At 39.8% G+C, this 22,903-nt stretch overlaps 1 protein-coding gene across 3 annotated transcripts in view; it reads right to left on the reverse strand.

Moving 5' to 3' along the window:
* Positions 1-492: 492 nt before the first annotated feature.
* The window catches only part of UGT8 (UDP glycosyltransferase 8), a 40,456-nt gene continuing 18,045 nt past the window's right edge, over positions 493-22,903 (reverse strand). For all 3 annotated transcript variants that reach the window (XM_081208122.1, XM_081208120.1, XM_081208121.1), the window contains exons 2-6: positions 18,474-19,297; positions 4,162-4,304; positions 2,368-2,444; positions 1,304-1,523; positions 493-973 (exon numbers count right to left, since the gene is read on the reverse strand). In XM_081208122.1, coding sequence (XP_081064248.1) covers positions 610-973; positions 1,304-1,523; positions 2,368-2,444; positions 4,162-4,304; positions 18,474-19,295 — 1,626 coding nt within the window. In that variant the 5' untranslated portion in view covers positions 19,296-19,297 and the 3' untranslated portion in view covers positions 493-609. The remainder of the gene's footprint in view (positions 974-1,303; positions 1,524-2,367; positions 2,445-4,161; positions 4,305-18,473; positions 19,298-22,903) is intronic.

Here is a 22,903-nt window from a genome sequence, read left to right on the forward strand (position 1 = left end):
AAATGGAAGAGAAAGGAAGAGTTAAGAAGTATATCAAAATTAGTGTTTTGTTATCATATTCTTCAGCGCCGTTTAAGAATATGATTTATATGGCTGCATTATGATTCTGCAGTTTGTTCACTGCTATATACCAAACACCAGGAAAGATGACTTTAACATCATTGCCAGATAACACAGTGAAAATTCAAGGAATCAAAACCAAGTTCTCTCTGGAAAAATGTGAATGAATATATGAAAAAAAGGAAGAATAGTTGCCAAGTAAGAGTGAACCTTTCCTTATCTGGGACGCACACATGTAGATTCACAAATGGAGAAGTCATAAATATACTTGAATTACTTCAGAGAATTAAGGCTTCTAAAAAAACTTCAGTGCCAGAATAACCTTTTTGCATCAGTATTAAGAATAAAATACATTTTGCATTTTAGGTTGTGCTTCATTTTTCTAAAGATTTTCCTTAGTTCTGCAGAATTTAATCGCATAAGATTACATACTGTAGGGGAGCGTTAGAACTGTTTATTGTTTTGCTTTAAGTAGGTGTTAGACTAAGTTACAGCTATAAAATTCAATTATAGAACTGATTCGCTGCTAATGTACATTGGGTAGTTGGCTCATTTCACCTTTTTTTCATGTTTAATGTGGCCATTTCTTCTATACTTGCCATTTGGTATCCCATTTTGGTAATGTCCATTAATGGTAGTATGTTCATCAGTGGACCAAAGATGTTTGCTTTGCTTGCGGATAAATTTTGCTATCCTGACCAAAACGTAGCAGAGTAAGGCAGTACCAAGCAGTACAATAAAGGCAATATCCAATAAGAAATACTGATATAAAGAGACTGTGAAAACAGCAGCACGTAGATGCTGTGCTCCATTATGACGAAGGATGTAATTAATCCAGTAGACTGTTCGATCAACAGGATGACCTGGTTGGTCTTTATGAATTTCAGACAGCTTCTGGGCCCTTTGTCTGTAGCTGTGGAGTGGAAAAACAGAACTAACTCAGCATACTGCATTTATGCAATTCCAGAAATTAATTGCTTCATCACCTTTGAATGTAATTTTCTGGAGGTGAATCTATGAAATCTATTTATTATATTGTTACATTTCTGTTTTGCCCTTCCTTCAAAGGAGCCCAGGGAACTATATAATATACAATAAAATACATCTGATATTATACAACACAATCATAAATATCTATAAAATATCAACCATTAAAACTCAGTGGGCAGTTGCATATGGCTACTATAACTACTTTATAGACTTGTTTTTCCACGTTAGTGGAAGCGTAGCAAAGGAATCTTACCTGGGATCATTAATAACTTTCACTAGTGCTTTATATAATTCATCCTCAGTAATAGTCTTCCAGTTTAGTAATATTCCCATGCCTTTGGCCTGCACTCGGGTCATAGTGTCATAATGATCTCCGAAAAGAGGAATTCCCACCACAGGTACACCGTGGTACATGGTTTCAAAAATGCTGTTCAGACCACCATGACTCAGGAAGGCCTTAATCTTAGAGTGACCTAAAGCGGCAAGAGGCAAGGTGTAGGGAAGAAAACGTTTCATGTTAGCTTTAACTTATCATAAAATACCGTATCTATGTATTTAATAAATAGGTATTTGCATAAACTTAGAATGGGAATAAGAGGACTTCCCATCTCCCTTGGAAAAGTGCATTTTCATTGCAGGTGACATGTGCCAAGTGGTGTTGCCATGGCTGCAGAACACAGAAACAAGCTATTGCTTGCCAAGCCACTTTTCAAACTACACATGAGATCTAAATTCTGTCTTCATGCTTCAAAGTGTGGGCAATAAAAACATCAACGGCTTCACTTTTCAAACATATATACTGCCAAGAGAAGCAATCTCCCTTAAATGCTACATTATTAGTGATAATATAGCTGATGTACCACTAAGCACATCAGTATAACTTTAGTAGTGCAAAGAAAAGAGCCAGTGTGGTGTAGTGGTTAGTGTGTTGGACTAAGACCTGGGGGACCAGGGTTCAAATCCCCACTCAAGTCATGAAACCCACTGGGCGACCCTGGGGCAGTCACTACCTCACAAGGCTGTTATTGTTAGGATAAACTGGGGAGGCGGAGAAGCACATATACCACCTTGATCTCCCTGGAGGAAAAGGTGGTATACTGACATAATAAATAATAAACAAATAAAACCATATTCACAACCAAAAGTGAATACAGAAAGTGGACATATTTTTCCGAAACACTATTTGAGTTATCAGAACCCTGGTTTTTAATAATAAATACCAAATCTAGAAATCCAATGTATTATACAAATAAGATACAATGGGATTTTAGTGTTTAAGAGCAGAGAGAACTAAACATCACTTCCAATTCTACTTACCCAGTAAGTCATTCTGTGGTAACCATTCTATGAGTTTTGTATTGTTACCCAAGTTCCTAGGTTTCTTCCCCGAATACCTAACACAGAGAGAAGAAACCAGTTTCAAAATGCATTCTAAGGAAGATCTATAGAACAATTTGCTAGTTCCTTTTCTACTGAGCAAATGACTTGCAAATCAAAGGATTTAAAATCCAGTATGCAATTCATTAAAAATAGAAACACATAGCTTATGTGTTAGGACAAGGGTAGGCAATTTCTAGACCTCAGGCCAAAAATAAACCTGCCAGGGCTACCCAAGAGACTGTTTTGGCCAAGTGAAACACACCTGTCCTATACCTGGCATCATATATGTTGCAGCCTTCTCAGCATGTAAACACCTGTGTTCAGAGGTCTGGACTGCTTGCCGATGTACTTCAAGGGCTGACGTCAAGGTGTTACCATTAGTATACAATGCCCTTAACAACTTGACACCAGTTTACCCATGAGATCCCCTTTCCCCATATGTACCCAAGCAGCTGCTTCAGTTGGAGGAACAGGCTTTTTATAGTTGCCACATAATACCTGCACCGCATCTATAAGTCAATCATTTATTGTGGAAGCACCAAAACTTTGGAACTTCCTGCCTACTGGTATTAGGCAGGTGCCTTCACTGTATTCTTTTTGGTGCCTGAAGATATTCTTATTTAGACAAACCTACGCAGATGTTTAGAAAGTTTGTATGAGTTTTAATTTGTTTTATTCTCTTCCATTGTGGTTTTTAACTTTCTGTAATTTTGTAAATTTTCTAGTGATAATTTTACTGTTTTATCTTTTTTGTAAACCACTTTGAGTGGTACATAAATCTTAGGAAATAAATACATATTATGACGTGTAGGGTGGCTAAAGTTGTGGCTGGACCAAAAGCTGGGAGTTGCAGGCACTGACAATCAGCTGGTTGATGGTGCCCACAAAGACCTTGTGGCTCTTTGGAAGCCCGGAAGATCCACTGACTGGTGGTTTGCAGGTGGCTGTGCATGGCGCTTTGAAGCATCAGCTCATTGTCAGGGTTTCAAAGTGGCTCACTGCAAGCACCACAAACATCTGATTGGCAGGACTGGGGCAGGCCACTTGTTTAACATGGCCCATGGGAGGGTGGAGTTCTCTGCCCCTGGGTTAGGACAAGGGCAGAAAATCAGGTGCATGAAATGAGGGACACTGGTGATGGATTTTAAAAGTTTCACAAATAGGCTAAAAGCCAAATACATCAGATCAGTTTTCAGTTCAAGAAAGCTCATGCAATGTAACTTACTGATGATAAATAAGACTGTTAAAATTCAAATTAAACAACTATGTAATATTTGCAATACATTTTTAGACACACACCCCCCCTTGATTTGGACCTTAAGAGTTATTTTCTTAGCCTACACTTCTTTCCCACCTGTTGTGAACTGCAACTTAAAAGTTCTGTGGGCAGGTAGTACAGGAAGGTAGGTGAATGCACCTGGAATAGATAGTGTCACTCCTTTGTATTTTTTTGCTGCCTGTATTGCACTCTCCTAGACAAGACTTGGGCTGCATAAACACCATCCATTCAAAGCACATCCCCACCCCACAAAAAAAAGCAGGCAGGTGCAATTTACCCTTCACAGAACCGCAAATTCTATAACCATAAACTACAATTCCCAGAATTCTTTGAATGAGAAATGTGCTTTCAATATGCTTTAAATGCATGGTGTTTATGTAGCCTGGACTTGGTCCTGGATATCCATAAATGTTTTAAACCTATTGACAAAGCTATTGTGTTAAGATACATACCTCCAAATAACTCGTTGAGGAAGTCTTGCCAGAGCATGGGCCAATTTATGTGCTATATCTTCTGACAAGTATTTGACTCCTGCTCCAAATGAAACAAGGACAAAGCCTTTTTCATTAGCACCATCCACCCATGTTTGGAGATCCTGAGAAAATAAAGAGCTTGCTGTCATGGCTAGCAAACACCATGCCACAAAGGGAAATGCTCCCTTATCAGCAAACAGTGTCAAAACAAATCCATACGATAAATGCAGTTTTGTTGAAGATTCATTATTTCATTAATTAAAAACAACAACTGTGAGTACAATCCAGAAAGCACAAATGCAACAAGTGCAGAATTGAAACCCAACCCATGGAATTACTAGATACTCAAAGGGAAATAGACTTCCATCACCCCTCTACAGGGCACCCCATATTTAGGGAGTCAAGGATGGGATAAAAGGAGGAAGTAATCAAGTAGCCTGAGCATGTCACTAGTTAAGTCCTTCCTCCTCATCCCATAAGTCAGGAGGATCCTGCACAATCAAAACCATGAGCAAACTAGGCTTTTTTTGAGGCTCTCCTATTGCTGCCCATGACTAAGGTGGAAATGGAACCACAAACTGGCATACACACCGGACACCTGAGCATCCTCCTGGGGCTGATCAGTTGCACCAAGGATTCATACACTATCTTGGTATGCAGGGTAATGTATAGATTGTGCCTCAAGAACTTAATTCAAAAGCCATATGTCTTAATCTATCTTTTAATAATCAAATGAGTCTTGCAGTTCCAAAAGTCATTTCTAACATGCAAATACCACTATGACTTTCAGGAATGGATTCAACTGCTGAATCACAGTTTATTGTCTGTAACTGTAAAAAATTTTTTTTAAAAAAATGACCTGTTTCATAAGGAGAGTGTAAATTGAGCTAAGAATGTCTCAGCTGTGGTCAAATGATGACTCAATCGCCAAGCAATTCAGGATCAATCCCTTTTCCTCTCCACCTTTTCCCCAGCTGAAAGAGGAAGCAGCACTTTTTTACAGGGAAAGCAAGCAGGTTGGCAGTTTGCAAAGATGGGGGCCAAGAGACACATGCTTGGCCATAGGAGCCAACTCCTATGGGAGGGGTCTTCAGCCCTCCCCCCTAAAATATTTGAGGGAGAAGCCCCACCCACCCAAGTTTAGGGGCATTGCCATTCAAATGGTGTGCGTGCACCACACCATGGTGATCTATCGTGTGGGGCAGGGCTTACGTGTGCCCCTCTAATATTTTATTCAAATTGGCACCCCTGTGCCTGGCTGAAGAAGTCTTGAGGGACTGCTACTCTTGGCCATATGTATGATTGCAACCTGTAAGTCTTGCAGTGTTGGCCATCTTGTGGATTGATGTGGCAGAACAGTGAAATACATGAGCTATGACCCAGAAGGCCTTAGCCGTTGTTAATTGGAAGCACTAGGCAAGCAACTCTTTCTTAGCTTTTCATCTACAGCCTGAACTTTGCAGGTAATACAAATTTACATAGATTGTTCCTGAAGACTTTTAAATTCCCAGCACTCTGAGCAGAAAGTTTTTTAAAATAGTACAAATATAATCCAGAATATTACAATCACTAGAATAATACAAGGCCCACACATTTTTACATGTAATTGGAAAACCCCAAGAACTTTGCCTCTCATATTCCAGCACAAAGTCAGCCAAATCACTCATGGGAGATCCAATGCAACAATACTGTACATTCTTGAAACTGCCTTTGGGGTAATTCCAGTAGAGGAAGTGATTGATTATATGCTTGCAGAATGTAAACTTTATTTACTTTATTCAGTAGCAAAGATTAGCGCATCACACAAGGAAAGACCTTTTGAGGTAAATCAGTAACCAAGAATAAAAGAATGCTAAAAGAACCCAAACATCTGAAAGTTACAGAATGTTTTTCACTTACTGACTGACACTTCATCTGAGACAGATTGGGGGGGGTTTTGGTCCTAGAATTTTCACAAGCCCTTGGTGAAGTCAACATATTTTCTAATTTAAGGATAGGAATCTTTGAGGTTTCCATATTCCTACACCTCCTGCAACATCCCCATCTCCCTTGAATTGACTAGTGTCCTCATCTAACCCTTCCATATGCACCTTTTATTCTTTTCCTACCAACTCCAAATTGTATGCACACACACACACACCCGGCAGCACTGCTATTCTTCCTCTTTGTCATATTATCAACCCCTTCTTGCTTGTTTTCTGCAGTATTAAAAAACAGTCCCCACCCCCCTTTCTTCAAGAAACTGTTGTTTGGCCTAGCCTTCAATTACTAGAGCATGTTGCATTAACTTCTTCTTCAATCTACTTGGATCTGGACTGTCTCCAGTCTGGCTTCCACCCTCTGCAGGTCACTGAAATCACCCTCATTAAAATCACTTACACATCAGAATGCCTCTGTCTCATCCATCTTCAATTCACTGCTGCCTTCCATACACTTGATTTCCTTAGCCATGACTTTATCCTAAGCTGATTCCACTCCAACCTTATTCCTTCAGTATTTCCACAGAGGAAGTGCTTCCTCTCTCCACTGGAGAGCCACATGTTCTTGGCCATTCTCTCTTCACACACTGTCTCTGTGACAATATCCAGTTTCACATCTCTCTACCTGATACTTTTACCCCTTCATTCACTTCTGTATCCCCACCTGATATTTCTCCTTGGATGCTTCAATGTCTTAGCATAGCCAACTCTGAATTTCTGGTTTTTCCACCCAAGCCCTTCTCTCATTGTACTTTCTACTTATTAGTCGACAATGTCTCCTGTCACCCTGCAGTATAGGCACAAACCCTTTATCTGTCTCCTTTCTCCCCTATATTTTGCTGTGAAGTCACAATGCTTCTGTGTTTACAGCATGGCAAAAATTTGGCCCTTCCTCTCTATTCCCTTGGTGAAAACTCCAGTTGATATTACAGTCAGCTCTTGAACTAAATTCTACAATATTTGCTTTTATGATCTTTCGTTGGAGGCTTCTCAGTTCTCCCCAGCAACTTTACAGACAAAACCATTCACCTCTTTCATGGATACTAGCCATGATACCTGTTCTGCCCCTTTTCAAATCTCTATACTGGCTTCCTGCCCACTCCTGAATCCAGCACAAATTTCTTGTTCTTATGCTGAAAGTCCTCCACAGCCTTACATCCTCCTCTCCTCATTCTGATTTCCCTGTACATGCCTTCAAATGACATTTGCTTCTCCTGTTCCACCAACTTGCCATTCCTTAGCACTCCCCCCTGTGTCAAATTACAGGGCAGGAACTGCCCTCCTGCACTCTGCAAAGCACCTTACACAGCCGAAGCACTATATAAAAAACTCCCAATTGTAAAATCACAGGTGAGGCCCATCTAAAATGTATTGGACTTATGTGAGTGAAGCGTTGTAACCAGCGGGACATGTATGACAACAGCTAGAAGGCAGAACTGATTGGCACATGCTCATCTTTCTCTAACAGTACTACAAGGCTAGGTATTCTGAATGCCTATAGCATGTACTCAGGAAGCAGGACAGCACTGTGGAAAGCTTCAAGTGGGCAACTTGCTCCTGTGAAGACTGGAGGTGAACTGTGGCCTTACAAGTTCCTCCACACAATCAACCCATCCCAAACCCTACCTCCCTGCAAGGGAAATTTTGTAGTGGTGGCTGGGCCCAGGGAAACCTAAGAAGTGACTGTTCCTAATGGGGACTCAATTTCATATACTGATAGAACTTCTCAGTCAAATCTTTGGCTGCAGGCCTTTGATCTTTATTTTAGTCTTCACTTCAGAATGCCCAGGGCAGTATGAAGGCAACTCTTATATTCCTTTTCATGCCTTATTATTATTAATATTAATTTATTGAGTTTATATAACACCCTATACCCAGAGGTCTCAGGGCGGTTCACAGAAAAGATCACAACATATATAATCAGAATAAAAACAACAACCCAATAACACACACACACACACCGAAAAGAGCCACATTTTGAAAGGGTATAGGATGTCAAACAGATCAACCAAAGGCCTAGTTATTGGCATTTTTACATCTATATTACCTACCTGACATTTTTGTTTCAACCGTGCCCATCAGAACTGGTCTCATAAATCTGAACTGGATTTGAAAAGGTACCACAAAGAAGGAAAAGAAGGGAAATGTGGATGTTGCCCTGGTCAACAGTTCCATCGAAGTCATTTGAATTAAAATCCAGAATATTGTTCTAAGGTAAGAATCATATCAAACTATATTTTATCCCTATCAGCAATGGAACTGAGTTAAGTTGATTAGCGGACATGCCTCCTAACACTGATAACATTTCACTAACAAAACAGAAACATGTACCATTCTGCATACAGAGATCTTTCTTTAGAGCAGGTTCTAATCTGGAAATGAGTATTAGCTATATTTTAAACCTAGACTTCAGCTACATTTCCAAAAAATCAGGTTCCATTTAGGGAACTGTTGTAAGGACAAAACATTATGTTTCATATTCATATTCTTATGGAAGGTCATACACTTTAGGAGAGGGTTTCAAGCGTGTGAATTAGCACTACTAAAGTGCTCCCTGCAGTTTTGCTTTAACCATTTTAGTATTTATATAAAAAATACAAGATATCAGACAGATATGGTATTGTATTTACAGTACTGTGTGATCTTTGTTCTCTTTGGTTTTTCTAGCTAGCTATTCTGCACAGCTGTGACTCTAAGTGTGAGGTCCCAGCTGGCAGTAACCAGTGGTGCCTAATACTGAGCTTTGTTTCAGATAAACAAAGCACATAAATACAAACATAACTTGGTTTCAGTGTCTGCAGCTCTCTCCCTGTTCAGCTGTTGGAATCAAATATGCAGAAGCATCAGTGCCTATTTGCCCAAGACTTTTGTGAGCAATCATCAATTCACAAAAATATATCTTGATGTTACTGTACAAGCCATGAATACATAATTTATAAAATAATTATTTAGAAAAAACCTGAAAGTTGAGCTACCTTATTAGTAAGTAAAATTAAGTTTATTGAAGTTTTGTTACAAATACTATATAAAAGGCTACATTTAAAAAGCTTTTACCCCATCATAAATGCTTTCTGGAAAATCAGTGGAGGATATTCTAAGAGAATGCATTTGCTTAAAAATAATAATTTTTAGATGCAACGTTTCACATAAATCTATAAAAATAATTCTTAAATCAGTCTGAGAATATATACTAAGTCTATCCAATGTCTGCAACATTTGTATGAGCAATGGAGTTCCAAAGCATTTTCAAATGTTGGTACATGTTGCTGCTACAACTTTTATCTTAGAAGAATGTGCTCTCAAAATTAGGGTCTAACAAATAGTCTACTTCTTCTTACATTACAAATCTTAGAACAGTGTTTCCCAAACGTTTTTGGGCAACGGCACACCTCCTTACCGGAAAAAAATCTCGCGGCACACCACCATTAAAGCCCCGCCCCGTGACGTCAGCGCGCAGCGTCACGCCGGGAGGGACGCACAAAAGCGAACGTTTTTTCCCTCCCCCTTGCCGGGGTGGGAGGAGGCAGCAGAGCGAGGGCAGCTGAGGCGGCGGCGGCAGCTGAGGCGGCGGCGGCTGCGATAGCGGGCGGAGGAGGAGCCGTCGCCGGGAGTTGCTGCTGCTGCTGTTGCTGCTGCTGCCCGGACATGCCAGCCTCCTCCTCCTCCGCTGTCTCGCGCTCCTCCCTTTTGCGCGCGCTGCCCCGCCGCTCGGCACCACCACCGCGGAGCCGCCCCGGCTCAACGCGGATCCTCGCCGCCGCCGCCGCGCGCCCGCCTCCCTCCCACGGCACACCAGCCGGTGTCTCACGGCACACTAGTGTGCCGCGGAACACCGGTTGGGAAACACTGTCTTAGAAACATGTGCGCGTCCATTTCCAAATAGAAAACCCATGATCAGGAAGGCATATAAGAAACAGAAAATATAAAAATAATAATCCTGGCACTGTCTGAAGTGACAACCTCACAGTTCTTAATACTGCACCAATAAGAAGCCAATTTTTCAAAGCAATCTAACTTTGGAAATCATTCAACTATTCTGCATTTTATTGTTTTGTCTTTTTGAAAACCGCTTTGAGGTGTTTTTTTTACAATAAATTAATAAATCACCAGCCCCGCAACCCTTTCCTTTTAAAGTCACTCTTGTCAGGAAGCAATGTCAGAGATAAACTAAAGGTAAAAAGGGGGAATCAGATCACTTCTTCCATTCCCTCTGGCAAACTGCTCAAGTGATAGGATGGAAGGGCACAGTGGCTTCAACAGCATGCTAGCAGTACACCCCCAAAAATGGGGGGGGGGTCTTACCTCTCTCCTTAATACAACATATCATTCATTACATTCCGGCTAATCATCACTGGTGCTCCTGTCTAGGCACCGCGTTAAATGTAATTTAAATAGAAGGACGGGAATGGGTTTGGGAAATCACTGGGTGAATAAACTAGGAATCTCTTAATCTGATAGAAAATAATTTTGCAGTTCATAAAGCTCACCTCCCTTTTAAGATGAGCCTCAGAGAGCTCGTAAAATCCTGTGTTAGGCGCCCAAGCCTGGAGAACTTTATCAGCACGTCCAGGAAAAGTTTCCCCACATTTTGCTTTAATCCAAATATCTAGCCTCCTTCAGCCATAGTCCTAGCATCAATATGGAGTATAACCAATTTTAAGAAACACCTCCTTGAACTAGGTCTGACACTGTCAAAAATGCAATCTAGACTTACCTTTTTGGGGGGCGGGGAGGAGAAAGTACATCTTTTTAAAAAGTGTTTATGAGTGACTTTCCACATTGCTAGTTATAGTTGACAGTGGAAGCAATGCACGAAAACACAACTCTGAGCTGAGATACAGAATTTATCTGAAAATGGCTGTTTCAATGTCTTCCAACTACTGATGTCCTCTATTCATATTTAGAGCTCTCATGCACATACTGTACCTGCCAGAAGCAACAGCAAGTGCCACTCCAATTCACAGTGCTGTCAAAGGAGAAGTGAGCTAAGCCCCTCCTTCCTTGCTCCCTTCACTTGCCAAATGGCGAGAGTACCCCATTTCTGGGTGAGCCTCTAACTGTAAGACCACCATTGCTGGAGAAAGCAAGGAGAGAGGTGTAGGACAGCGCAGCCTCCTCCCTGCTAACCTCTGCACAGTGTGTCCCAAATCTACTACAGTGATACCTCGGGTTACAGACGCTTCAGGTTACAGACTCCGCTAACCCAGAAATATTACCTTGGGTTAAGAACTTTGCTTCAAGATGAGAACAGAAATTGTACTTCAGGTTAAGAACAGTTTCAGGTTAAGAATGGACCTCCAGAACAAATTAAGTTCTTAACCCGAGGGACCACTATATAGCTGTTACAAGTACAAACTATCAGCGGAAAAAGAAACCTGACTGCCTAAATTCTAAACACCAGCAGCTAGTGAAATTAGATCAAGGATTAATTCACAAACACCTGAAAACCAATTCACAATAGTTTGGGCAATATTTCCAAATTTCATATCATCGCTTTAAATTTGCATGAATTGAGCCAAATACACATCAGTGGCTCTTCAGGTGGTAAAACTAATTCCAAAACTACTCAGAATTGTATTGTTCACTGGTAATAGAAATCCCTACTTGAATCCCCAACATTCATTTTTCTACATGCAAATAGCTTCTTATTTGGGGGAGCATTCTGTCGCATTCTCTACCTAAAACTGGCAATTCTTAGCCCAAAAGAAGCATCACTACCAATATGAAATATGCATTTCATTCAAAGCAGTGATACAACAGTAAGAGCTCCTCCCCTTAGAAATGTAGGAGATTAGTTTAAAGTCAGGGAGGAATGAACTACAGGTTCTTAAATTACTGTTCATGATACAACAATAACAACATTACATTTCATTACTCAACATTACAACTTATTCTCCCTGAGCTGCAATGGGGTAGGCAGAATGGCTGTAGATCAGTGGCAGAGCACACATGCTTTCCTTGCAAAAGATCTCAGGTTCAATCCACAGCATCTCCAAGTAGGAAAGGCCCCATTTGGAAAAGCCATTTCCAGTCAGGATACACAATACTGACTAAGAGAAAACTGAGGCTGGCTCGGTAAAAGACAGTTCTCATTATCCCTATAAACACTTTCCATCTATGAACCTCCATCTATGAAATTCTACCAGATAACCTCATCACTAGGATTTCTGAGAAAAAGAAAAACTATCTAACAAGAAACATTTCACATTTCTTAAGCACAGAGAAAGAAGGAATAAAGGAAATTATGACTGGTGTTTGCAAATGGGAAAAGCCAAAAGCCTAATATATACTGCATTTTCTTTAGGTTATGAAGAGCTGCTTCCTGCACCCTCACTATGTTATTTAATAATAATTAAAAATCCTTCCAGTAGCACCTTAGAGACCAACTAAGTTTGTTATTGATAACAATAACAAACTTAGTTGGTCTCTAAGGTGCTGCTGGAAGGATTTTGTTTGTTTGTTTCGACTACGGCAGACCAACATGGCTACCTACCTGTAACTATGTTATTTAAGTATAATTCTGTAGAAGAAACTCAGAACAGGCATCTTCCAAACATTTTTACAAGTTTAATTGCAGTGATAAACAACATAAATAGATTTATTTGCATAAAACTCACACCTTTATTTATGCAGTTTTTACCAAGCTGAAAGCATTATGAAAGGTTGCAAAATAATCTAATCTTCTTTGCAAAGTGATAGTGCTCAGTTAATCCACAGAACACCGCAAATTTTCACTTTGCCTCCTATCAAAACTCATTATTTGTGGTCACTATTGACACCTTCTCTTTTTTAAAAAAATAATACTTATTGAAGATTTTAAAATTACAAAAAAACAAAGAGAAAAGTAGACCAAAAAAAAAATTAAACAGTACAAGTCAATAAAAACAGAAAAAAAACCAATCACACAAATAATGAATGAATGAATGAATTTATTAATACGGTCACAGACCAGCGTCAACACACACAATATCACAAATCATAAAAAAAAAAAAAATCAGAAATACAGAGGACAATATAACAAGGATTTAAATATAAAAAATTAAAATTAATTATTAGCGTGCCCCCTGTAATTAACATTTAGGGGTTTGGTCATTATGGGATACCACTTGCTTCCTGCGATTAATTGCAAACGCACAGAATTTGGCTACATTTAATGTAGTCTTGGGATTCTTGTCCTCTAGCAGTAGTTTTAAACTATGGTGTTCCGAATCTTTCCTGGACTTTTGCAAAACAGGTGTAATAAAAGTCAAACGTATATCCTCATACAGACGGCAGTGTAATAGTACATGTGAAGCAGTTTCAACTTCCAACGAGCCACAAGGGCAGACCCGTGCTGTGTATGGTTTACCCTCAAATCTGCCCTGAAGTAAGGCAGAAGGGAGAACGTTGAATCTGGCGAGGGTAAAAGACCGTCTGTATTTGGGTACCTGAAGACCTGACAGATAGTTAGCTGGAGAGAAACCTCTCCCATGGTCCCTTATTGCTGGATGTTTGATCATTTCGCTCATGTGGCATTGTAATTCTACGTCCCGGATACGCTGGCGAATTGTAGTCCTAGCTTTCTCGAAGCCTGTCGCTATCAGGGTCTGCTGTGGGATCCCCAAGCCTTTAAGCTTTTCCAGCAGTGTAGCTTTCCATCTGGATTGGTAGGTATCTAATAAGGTTAAAGGTGCCAGCCCAACCGGGAAGAAAATAAGCTTTAGCCAATAATGGATCTTCAATATCCATATCCGAGTACTGATAGGAATTTGCCCAACCTCCAAACGGACCGCTATGTTGGATACGCAGAGGGGATCCCCAGCAGGCAGCGGAAAAACTTGGTTTGGAATGCCTCTAAGAGAGTAAGGTTTTTAAAGCTGCAGATCTGGGATCCATATAACAATTGTGATAATATTTTGGCAGCAAAGACCTGGGAGGCTGCCGGTATGTGTTGGCCCCCTTTCCCATAGAAGAATCTTATTAACACTTTGGTAGATCTTTCTGCATTTGCAATAGTATTATTAATCTGAAAGCGCCAGGAGCCCCTTTCCTGGAAGGTTACACCCAGGTATTTAAAGGTTGCTACCTGTTCTATTGAGCGATTGTCTATTCTCCATTTGAATCACACAAATACATCAAAATCAAAAAGCAAAAATAAACAAAAAATTTAAAAACAAATCCAATATTCCCAAATCTTTATCTTTCATTAACTTGTTTCATGGACCTCCTCACACCTCCCTTTTTTGTATTCTTAGTTATTGATTATCACAGCAAATCCTTCCCTTTTTTCATAATATTCTGTCATTAAATTACCTTAATCTATTTTAACCTTATCTTACTACAAAAAAACTCTAAAACTTAAAGCTTGAGTCTTATCTATACCAATTTCTCATAACCATGACATATTCTTGCATAGTTCTTTTTAACATTTCTGCTAAAGCCAAATAAATTCATTCCAACATCTTTTTTAATACCCATTAATTTTAGAAAACATTCCTAAATAGAATTTTTGAAACTTTCTCCAATCCTCATCCAACGTCTCTTCCGCCTGGTCACGGGTTTTGTCAGTCCTTTCTATCCCTTCCATCTAGATCATTAACCTGGTAACCTTATGTCAGAGGCCCTTAAGTCTCTTCCATGTCCCTTCCGCAGATCTTCTTTATATTTATACCCATACTTTACTTTGTCTTCTGCACCTTTCACACGTGGAGACTCCAGCTTGACAGTATTTTTATCCCTTCTCGACAGATCAGCCCCTTTTCCATAGTCCACACTGAACTCCATGTGGTATTTAAAAACATTTTTCAAAATCCCTCCCAAATTGAGGACCCCCACAACTCGAAACTCCTCCCGACCCAACACCAGCCTTGAAAAGTCAAAACATCCCTGCATAGGGGGTCTATCCAGCCCCCCATCTCCAAACCAAACAAGACTCTATCTCTCCAAGTCTGGCTTTTTCCAAGTTCATTTGTCAAATCCAACAACTCATGTTCCTGCTGGGCCACAGCTCCCTCCATCTCTGGCATCCGAGGTTCAGCAACATCTTCTTTCCTCATCTGATCTGTCAGAGCACATTCCTAATTTGATTCCTGAGTGGGTTCTATATAGGTACCCACTGCCTGTCCAAAATTTCTGATCACAACAGTCATCAAGTCCGTCTTCTCATGTAACTGTTCCAATAGAGCATTTGTTTTACAAAAAGCACACACCGGAGCCTCTGAGCACATTGTTATACAAGGTCAGAAGTCTATTCCCACGATCTTAATCTGTTGCAGCTGCTCCCCAGTTCAAGTTTAGTAACAGTTTCACAAGCTCCCTCTAGGGGAAGAACTTCTCTTTGTATCCAACTCTTTTCCTTTTTTTTTAACAGCAGATCTAACAACAAAGTTTCCTTTTTCAGATATTTTGTCAATATTTGTTCCTTTAAATTGCGAAAGAGCACAATGGAATCACTATGTTTCTCTTCTTTTAACTGTCTGTCAAAAACCTTTGTCTATAGTCAATGAACTTTCCCAAAAACGTCTGTCCTGACACCCCGCTCCCAGGTTCAAGACGGTGGAAAATTACTTTTCTTACACTCTCTTCTGAAGGTTTAAGCAATCCGGAAAAAATCTCCCCTCTTCTCCTGCTTCCGAAGGGGGTTCAGTAGTTGTAGATGATGAAAGTTGATCCTTTACAAACGATTTTCTGAACTCTAGTTTGCCATGTCTTTGCTTTAGTCTATCTACAAGAAACGGAAGGCTGACTTCCTGTGTAGACCTTCCCGCTTCAGTGCCAAATTAAGAGGAATTTCTTAATCCAATTTTCTGTTCTACTCACAGATCGTTGTTTAAAGTCCAATTGTCCACATTTGATCTGCTCACGGGTAGTTGTTTTTGTAACCAAATTGTCCCAGGAAAAAGGTAGCGCTCTCCGGCAACGGCTGTGCGGCTTCGCTCCACGGAAGAAGCAGCTGACTCTCAGCACCGCGCCACTAACCCCTCTTCGCTCCGGAGCCCGTAGTTGGGTTCCTTTACGGATTGGGGGGGCGCAAAAGGTGCCAGCCGAGTCCCATGGTCACAGGCTTCCTCTGCCTGTGATTTTTTGAAGGGTCCCCACTTCGCCGTAGCAGAACAGACCCGTTTTCCGTGGAGCCAGTCCCTCCAGATCAGAGGGAGTCCGCCATTACCGATGGCGCCACCCCAGAAGTCCACTATTGACACCTTCTCTAAAGTCCAAGTCCCTTGCATTTGCAGAGGTCTCAGGGAATGGAGAGATATTTGCCATTTTGCAGAACATACAAGTAGCATGTCACTACTGCAACATCCTATAAATGCACAAACGGGGGGGGGGAGCACTTTCTCCTTTCTTACCACATTTTCTTGAGAGGAAAGAAGTGATACTTTCTGTTCCTTCCTGAAAACTTTTTCTGGGAGACAGCTGCTAGTACTGTCTTAAAATGACTCTTCTTTCATACAAGGAGAATGAAGAAGGAAACAAGAGAGAGTCTCTCACGCCTAAGCTGGACTTCGTCCACAGGTGCATACATACTCATAGGCACTACTGGCAAGCAATGCTTCAATCCTCAGTTCATGACTTCCAGAAAGCGCGGAGATTTGTCAGTTTTCAATTTACACCACTTTCCCTCTTACAGGTCACCAATTCACATGAGTGCAAATGCACATAAAGTTACAGCACAAATGTATGTGTGTGTGATTTCATTAGGCTTGCATTCAGAACATGCAATTTTTTAAGGAAAAAACCCCACTGAAAATTGACTACTGTACTTAATTCAGAAGGCAAGACGAACAGAACAACCATCACATACAGAACAAATTTGAGCAATTCTACATATTACTTAAACTAAACAAAAATAGCATTTTATGCATATGCAGAAAGATTATTCAACTAAAATTTTTCATATCAAAATATCCTATTAAAAATGAGTGAGTTGATGCTGAGAGTAATGCTGAACACACTGATACTCTTTCTATGACTAAGTTCAATGAGGCTTACTCCCATGTATGTAGAGATAGGATTATAGTCTTTTAGCTAAAATTTGGGTGGCTGCATTTTCCTTCATTCTTTATGCCTCTTTTCTACTTTTCCTAATCATAATTTTAACATTCTATTTTGGTGCCTGCTGGAAACACTCTTATTTAGACAAGCCGACCCAGATGCTTAGAAAGTTAGTATGAATTTGTTAGTAACAAATTTGTTAATTTGTTTTAGTCTAATCTGCTGTGGTTTTAACTTTCCACATGTTTCAAATTATGGGTGTAATTTTTTTGATGATAATTTTATTTTATTTTATTCTTTTATCTTTTTCATAACCTGCTTTGAGGTTTTTTCTACAATTAAGGAGGGCATAAACTTTATGAAATAAAAGATAAATAAATAATGAGAATTGTGAGAATTATCTACAAGAGTATTCCTATTTACTCTGGGTTCCACAGATTATACTAGCACTAAATGTTTAAATCAGGACTCTCAAGAGATAAAGGGTACAATGCATTACATAGTCACAAAACCCAAAACTCTCCCTAAAGAGCAGTATTACCAAAGAACAAAACTTCCCCAAGATAAAATTGGAACAAAATACGCAGTGAGAAACCACCACTGATACCTGAAGAATCAGAGGGCAGAAGACCAGCAGCTGCCATTCAGATGGGATGGAGAAAGGAATAAAGTACACATGAGAAAGAGGAAAGGCATATTGGCGGGTGGGGGGCACAATGAAGAATCAGAGTGGAGAGAGAAGAGGAGTGTGTACAATGAACAGAACAGGACAGGATAGCCCCTTGAAAATGTTTTTGCAAGCCTGAACCACAGGGCGGGCACCACTACTGAAAAGGTCCTCTGCGATATTAACTTAAGCAATCACAACTTGCCTCTTCCAGATAATTAAAATAGTTGCTTAGCTTTTTCTTAACTTAAAGCTGTTGGCTTTCATCTAGAACTGGTTTCACAGACCTGTTTCTAGAAAAGCAATGCAATTACTTCCAAGTCAGTGAATTTAAATCATGCTCAGAATGTAAAAATGGAACACTGTGTGCCAGTAAATTTGTTTGTGTGCATGTGCTGTATGTGTGCTATTTGTATGTGCTCCCTATGCAATTCTTAAAAGGGTTGGCTAACCTTTAATGCAGCCCTCAGGCTGAAAAAGTCTAGCAATCTGTACAACTAGTCCTAGAAATAAGTGAGCATATGAAACCTTATTATAAAATACACCCATCCTGTGATCTTGAGAAGCCACAGAAAAATAGTTTAAAAACAGAGTATAAAACAGTAGTTGTACGAAATCATCATACATAAAGGTAAAAAACAAAAACAAAAAAACTCTGCAAACCTTACTTCTGGTAGAGGATTGGCTGGTTTGGTAAGGATTCCTCCCACATACACAACATTTGGAAGGGTGGGTCTTGGAAACTCTAGTGCTACATCAGTACACAGCATCCACAGGCTAGAATCATGAACCAAGTCATACATGGACCTTGCTGGCTGTACATTGTACTTCTGCATTATCCTTTCGTATTTTGGCAGAACCAAAAAGTTGACTCCAAATCTTGAAACCAGGTATACAACAGTGTTCTTAAGCCTTTCTAGCAAGTTCATATGATCTGTGAGAAGTGAATTAAATTCTGGAACATATGCTAAAGGTGATGGAGCACCTACTTCTGCTGGATACCAAAGTCCAGTGGAAAAAACCGCGTATTTAATCCCTAAAAGATGAGCAATAACAAATCCACACATTTCATTAGGATCCACTAGCAGCAGGTCAAATTTTTCCTGTTTCAGGGCATGCAGGAGCTTCTTGTTGCCTACAATCATGTCACAATTCTTGGAATAGTGTTCCAGAATGTCAAACAGTTCCAGGGCTGTTAGTCTCCCAGAAAAGATACTCCTCATTTTGGATTGAAGAAACTCATCTGAGGTGCTGGTATTAAAGATTCCTGGGTAACGCTGCAGTCTATAGTGATTAGATGGAGGGATGTCTCTGCCCTCAGACAGAAGGAAAACTGTTTGGTGGCCTTGCTCGTGCAAGGCTGAGGCCAGGGTCTTGAAAATATACAGATGGCTTTCAAACATAATTGGCGGCACAATAACAATTTTGGCAGCCCTTGAGATTCCGACAGCACTCCAAAGAAGAATGAAAAATGGAATGTAAGACTTCATAGCTGAAATGACAAACAAAAAGAATTACTTCAACATGTTATTCAGAACATAAAAAATAAACACTGCCCAGTAACAATGTGAAGTATCTGATATTTTAAACGCCAACATCACATTGTTCATTATTATATCATGTAAACAATGTAGCCTGGACAAGAGATGGGGCAAAGTTCTGGCTACCCAATTGGGTTAGATGAATTTCCAGAGAGGACCCAAGACTTGATGCTTTTTGGTCCATTCCAGTATTACATCTCCCCACTATGCCTGGAGCCCTTCAGACCACTAAATGGCCAGTGCTCAATGTAGCTGCTTGCTTGACATGAAATAAACCTCAACAGATGAAGTGAGCCCAAGTGCTGCCTAGGAGACATTCCAGGACTCCTCTTGTCTTTTCCAAGGCTCCCTGCATGCCGGGTGCAGTCACTGAAGAACTTCTGATGCACTAGGCCTCCCATTGACTTCTCCACAGCCAAGAATTAGGAGATGGCCAATTTCACTGTCCTCTGAGCACACTGAAAAACTACCTGCTGTGCTAGGCTCCTTTCATACAGCAAGAGTAAATTGTAGAATCCCTTCTGGATGCTTCCCTGTCCTCTGGAATTTTGGTGGAGCATTTGTTTCACTCTCCATCAGAACGTTTCTGGACTCTGCACCACAAAGTCACAAGATTTCACAAGTCATTTTATGGGGCACAAGTCACTCCAACATCAGTCACGTATGATTTCACAGGGCCTGCTCCATCTTATTTAACACTAAGTGCAACTTTCAAGAGATAAATAGATGGGAGAATCACAGAAAGTATTAATAGTTAATGTCAGTCAATGCAATCAGCTTAAATACAACACATAAGTATCAAGTCTGAAAACTGCCCAGAACCATGAGTTTGCAGTCACCTGTATGGTACCAAAATACTACCCACCGCTGTTGCAGTTAAGAACCGTGTGAACTCATAGCACAACACAATAGAGGCTATTTCAACAGACCACAAGATAAAACTCATCTCTGAATAGGCAAATTGTGGAAAAATATTAAAATGAAAATTCAGTGCATTAATAAAATTATATGCATAATATAGCACATTCTATTTACACATAATTAATATGATCCTCAGTTAATAAAAACTGTATTAGCAACTACTGCCTCTATAAATAACATAATTTGCTCCAAGTGGTGTCATAATTTTGTCTTTTAACCTAATTCAAATTATATGAAAAATAGTATAGTATTACAAACAAACCAGAATATGTATATTTTCTAGTTACAACTGCCCCTGTGATCAATTAATCATACATTTCATTATTTAAAACACAAATTAAACTTTTCAACCCTCATTTTTTATTCCTAAAATTAACATAAGCACAAATCTGTAGAAAGCCCAGGTAAGAAGAAGAAGAAGAATTTACATGCCTCCCATATGACTGGGTTGCCCCAGCCACTCTGGGCCAGCTTCCATTAGAAACATTAGTCAATAATGTTCCAATAATTAAAAATTCCAGTAATTAAAAACATAGTTATTTCCTTTACATGTAACGGGAAGGCGTTCCACAGGGAGGGCGCAACTTCAAAGAAAGCCCTCAATAGTAACAAACCCAACATTTTATGCAAGCACCCAATTGTTACATATTTCCCAGAAAGCCTCTATCATTTTAATTGGCCATAACGCCTTCTGTAATAGTGCTTCCTCTCATTCAGAAGAACTCCACTGGGTAGAAGATATTATGTGTGATTACAGCTTAAGTAAGCAGCCACTCCCTTATTATCACATCAATTAAAATCAATAGGAAGAGTCATGCACTTCCCTTGAAACATATTAATTCATTAAATTTAGTGTAATGTACGTCACAGATCTCACACCATGGTCTGCAGTGCTGGAACTAAAAGATGGGCAACTCTTTCAAGATTACCTATGTGTCCCTTCTGAACTGAAACATTCTCAAAGGAGCTATAGGAGCTACTGGCAGGTGCAAAGGTACCCACAGGCACCACACTGCCTATTCCTTTGCTGAGAGCGTGCTTGAAACTTACTTCCTTGCATGTTTATACTTATTATACAAATTCTGGGAGATTTTTTTGAAGTGTTAAAGCAGAACAAGCAACATTCTGAGTTTCTGGATGAGGCAGTGTGCATTTGCAGTTAAAGTGGAACTTGTAGTTTGATATGTGATAAAAGCAGAAGGGTAAGAGAGCAAGTGATATGGACAAACACCATAATGGTCAAGGAAATCTTTATCTCAGGGACAGTAGGAGCCAGTGCTGCTTGAAGAATGTGCAGAAGCAAAATGTATATGAGATCAAATGCTTACTTCACAACACAACATCAGAAAAAAAATCTTTGTCAAGTGTTGCATCCGAAAATATATATATAAATGCTTTGGAAAAGTATGAACTACTACTGCTTATCTTATTACATTTTTTTTAAAAAAAAACCAACTGCACAACTTTCAGTGAAGTACTGTATTTTTTGCACCATAACACTCACTTTTTTCCTCCTAAAAAGTAAGGGGAAATGTCTGTGCGTGTTATGGAGGGAATGCCTACGGGTGGCATGCCTACGAATTTTCCTCCTCTAAAAACTACGTGCGTGTTATGGTCGACTGCGTGTTATAGAGCGAAAAATACGGTATATGCCGCACTTCAGGGTGCCAGAAAAGTTAAGCCACCTGGAGAAAATGACTTTGGGGAAATAATTCATGATTTTTTAATGATGAAGACTAAAAAAATAAGGCTTAAGACAGAACTGATCTATTTATGAAATGCTTCCAGCTGTGCTCATCCACTAGAATAATAATTTTTAAAAAACCAGCAACAGGATAACACATTTTTTTAACCAAAAGGTTATAAAATAGCTTTGAAGGACTCTTTCTCAGGCTGGCTATTATGTTAAACAAAAACGGCAAAAACAGTGTATGTTTAAGGTACAGCAAAAAAGACCCAGTGGAGCCATACTGTAATGTTATTTCAAAAATGCAGAAAATGTACTCTCAGAATGAAAGCAGAAGCTTTTCTTTCATGATTTGCATGGGATGAAGGAGATGTATTTCATGACTGCTATGTATTGGGATTGTGGTATGCATGTGGGAGGAGACCATAACCACTTATATTAGACAAAACACACCTAGAGCAAAACTTAGCTATGTATAGATACAAGCTCATACTAGTACAAGATAGAATGCATAATGGCTGTGGAAACAAAAACAAAACTGTGTAAACACCATATAGTTAAACTTTAACCATTCTAACAGCCTATCAAATAAACTAAGCTTCTGCTTTAGCTCTGCAGGGAAGGGCTCAACAAACAGTTAAAACATAAGAAGCCAAATAAAAGAATAACAGAGATTTAGTTCAGCACGTTGCTTTGGCTGAGACCTTGCAGAGTTATAGAAACTGTCCCTACACTACAAAAAAACTAGAAATCTCAGTCTTGCTTTCCCACCAAGTAGGATTGCCGGGGGTGGGGGGGCAGAAGAAGCTCTCAGTGGTGCCAGTGTGACCTTTTACCCCCACTCCTACTATGCATGCTATCCAGCAGGAAATTTGGGGGGAGGGGAGTTGCAGCAAGTGGGAAGGGTTTTCTAAGCCTACATGCTGTGCAGGAACATAATTTATGCTGG

This window comes from Podarcis bocagei (assembly GCF_964188305.1).
Source record: "Podarcis bocagei genome assembly, chromosome: 9".
Lineage (NCBI taxonomy): Eukaryota > Metazoa > Chordata > Lepidosauria > Squamata > Lacertidae > Podarcis > Podarcis bocagei.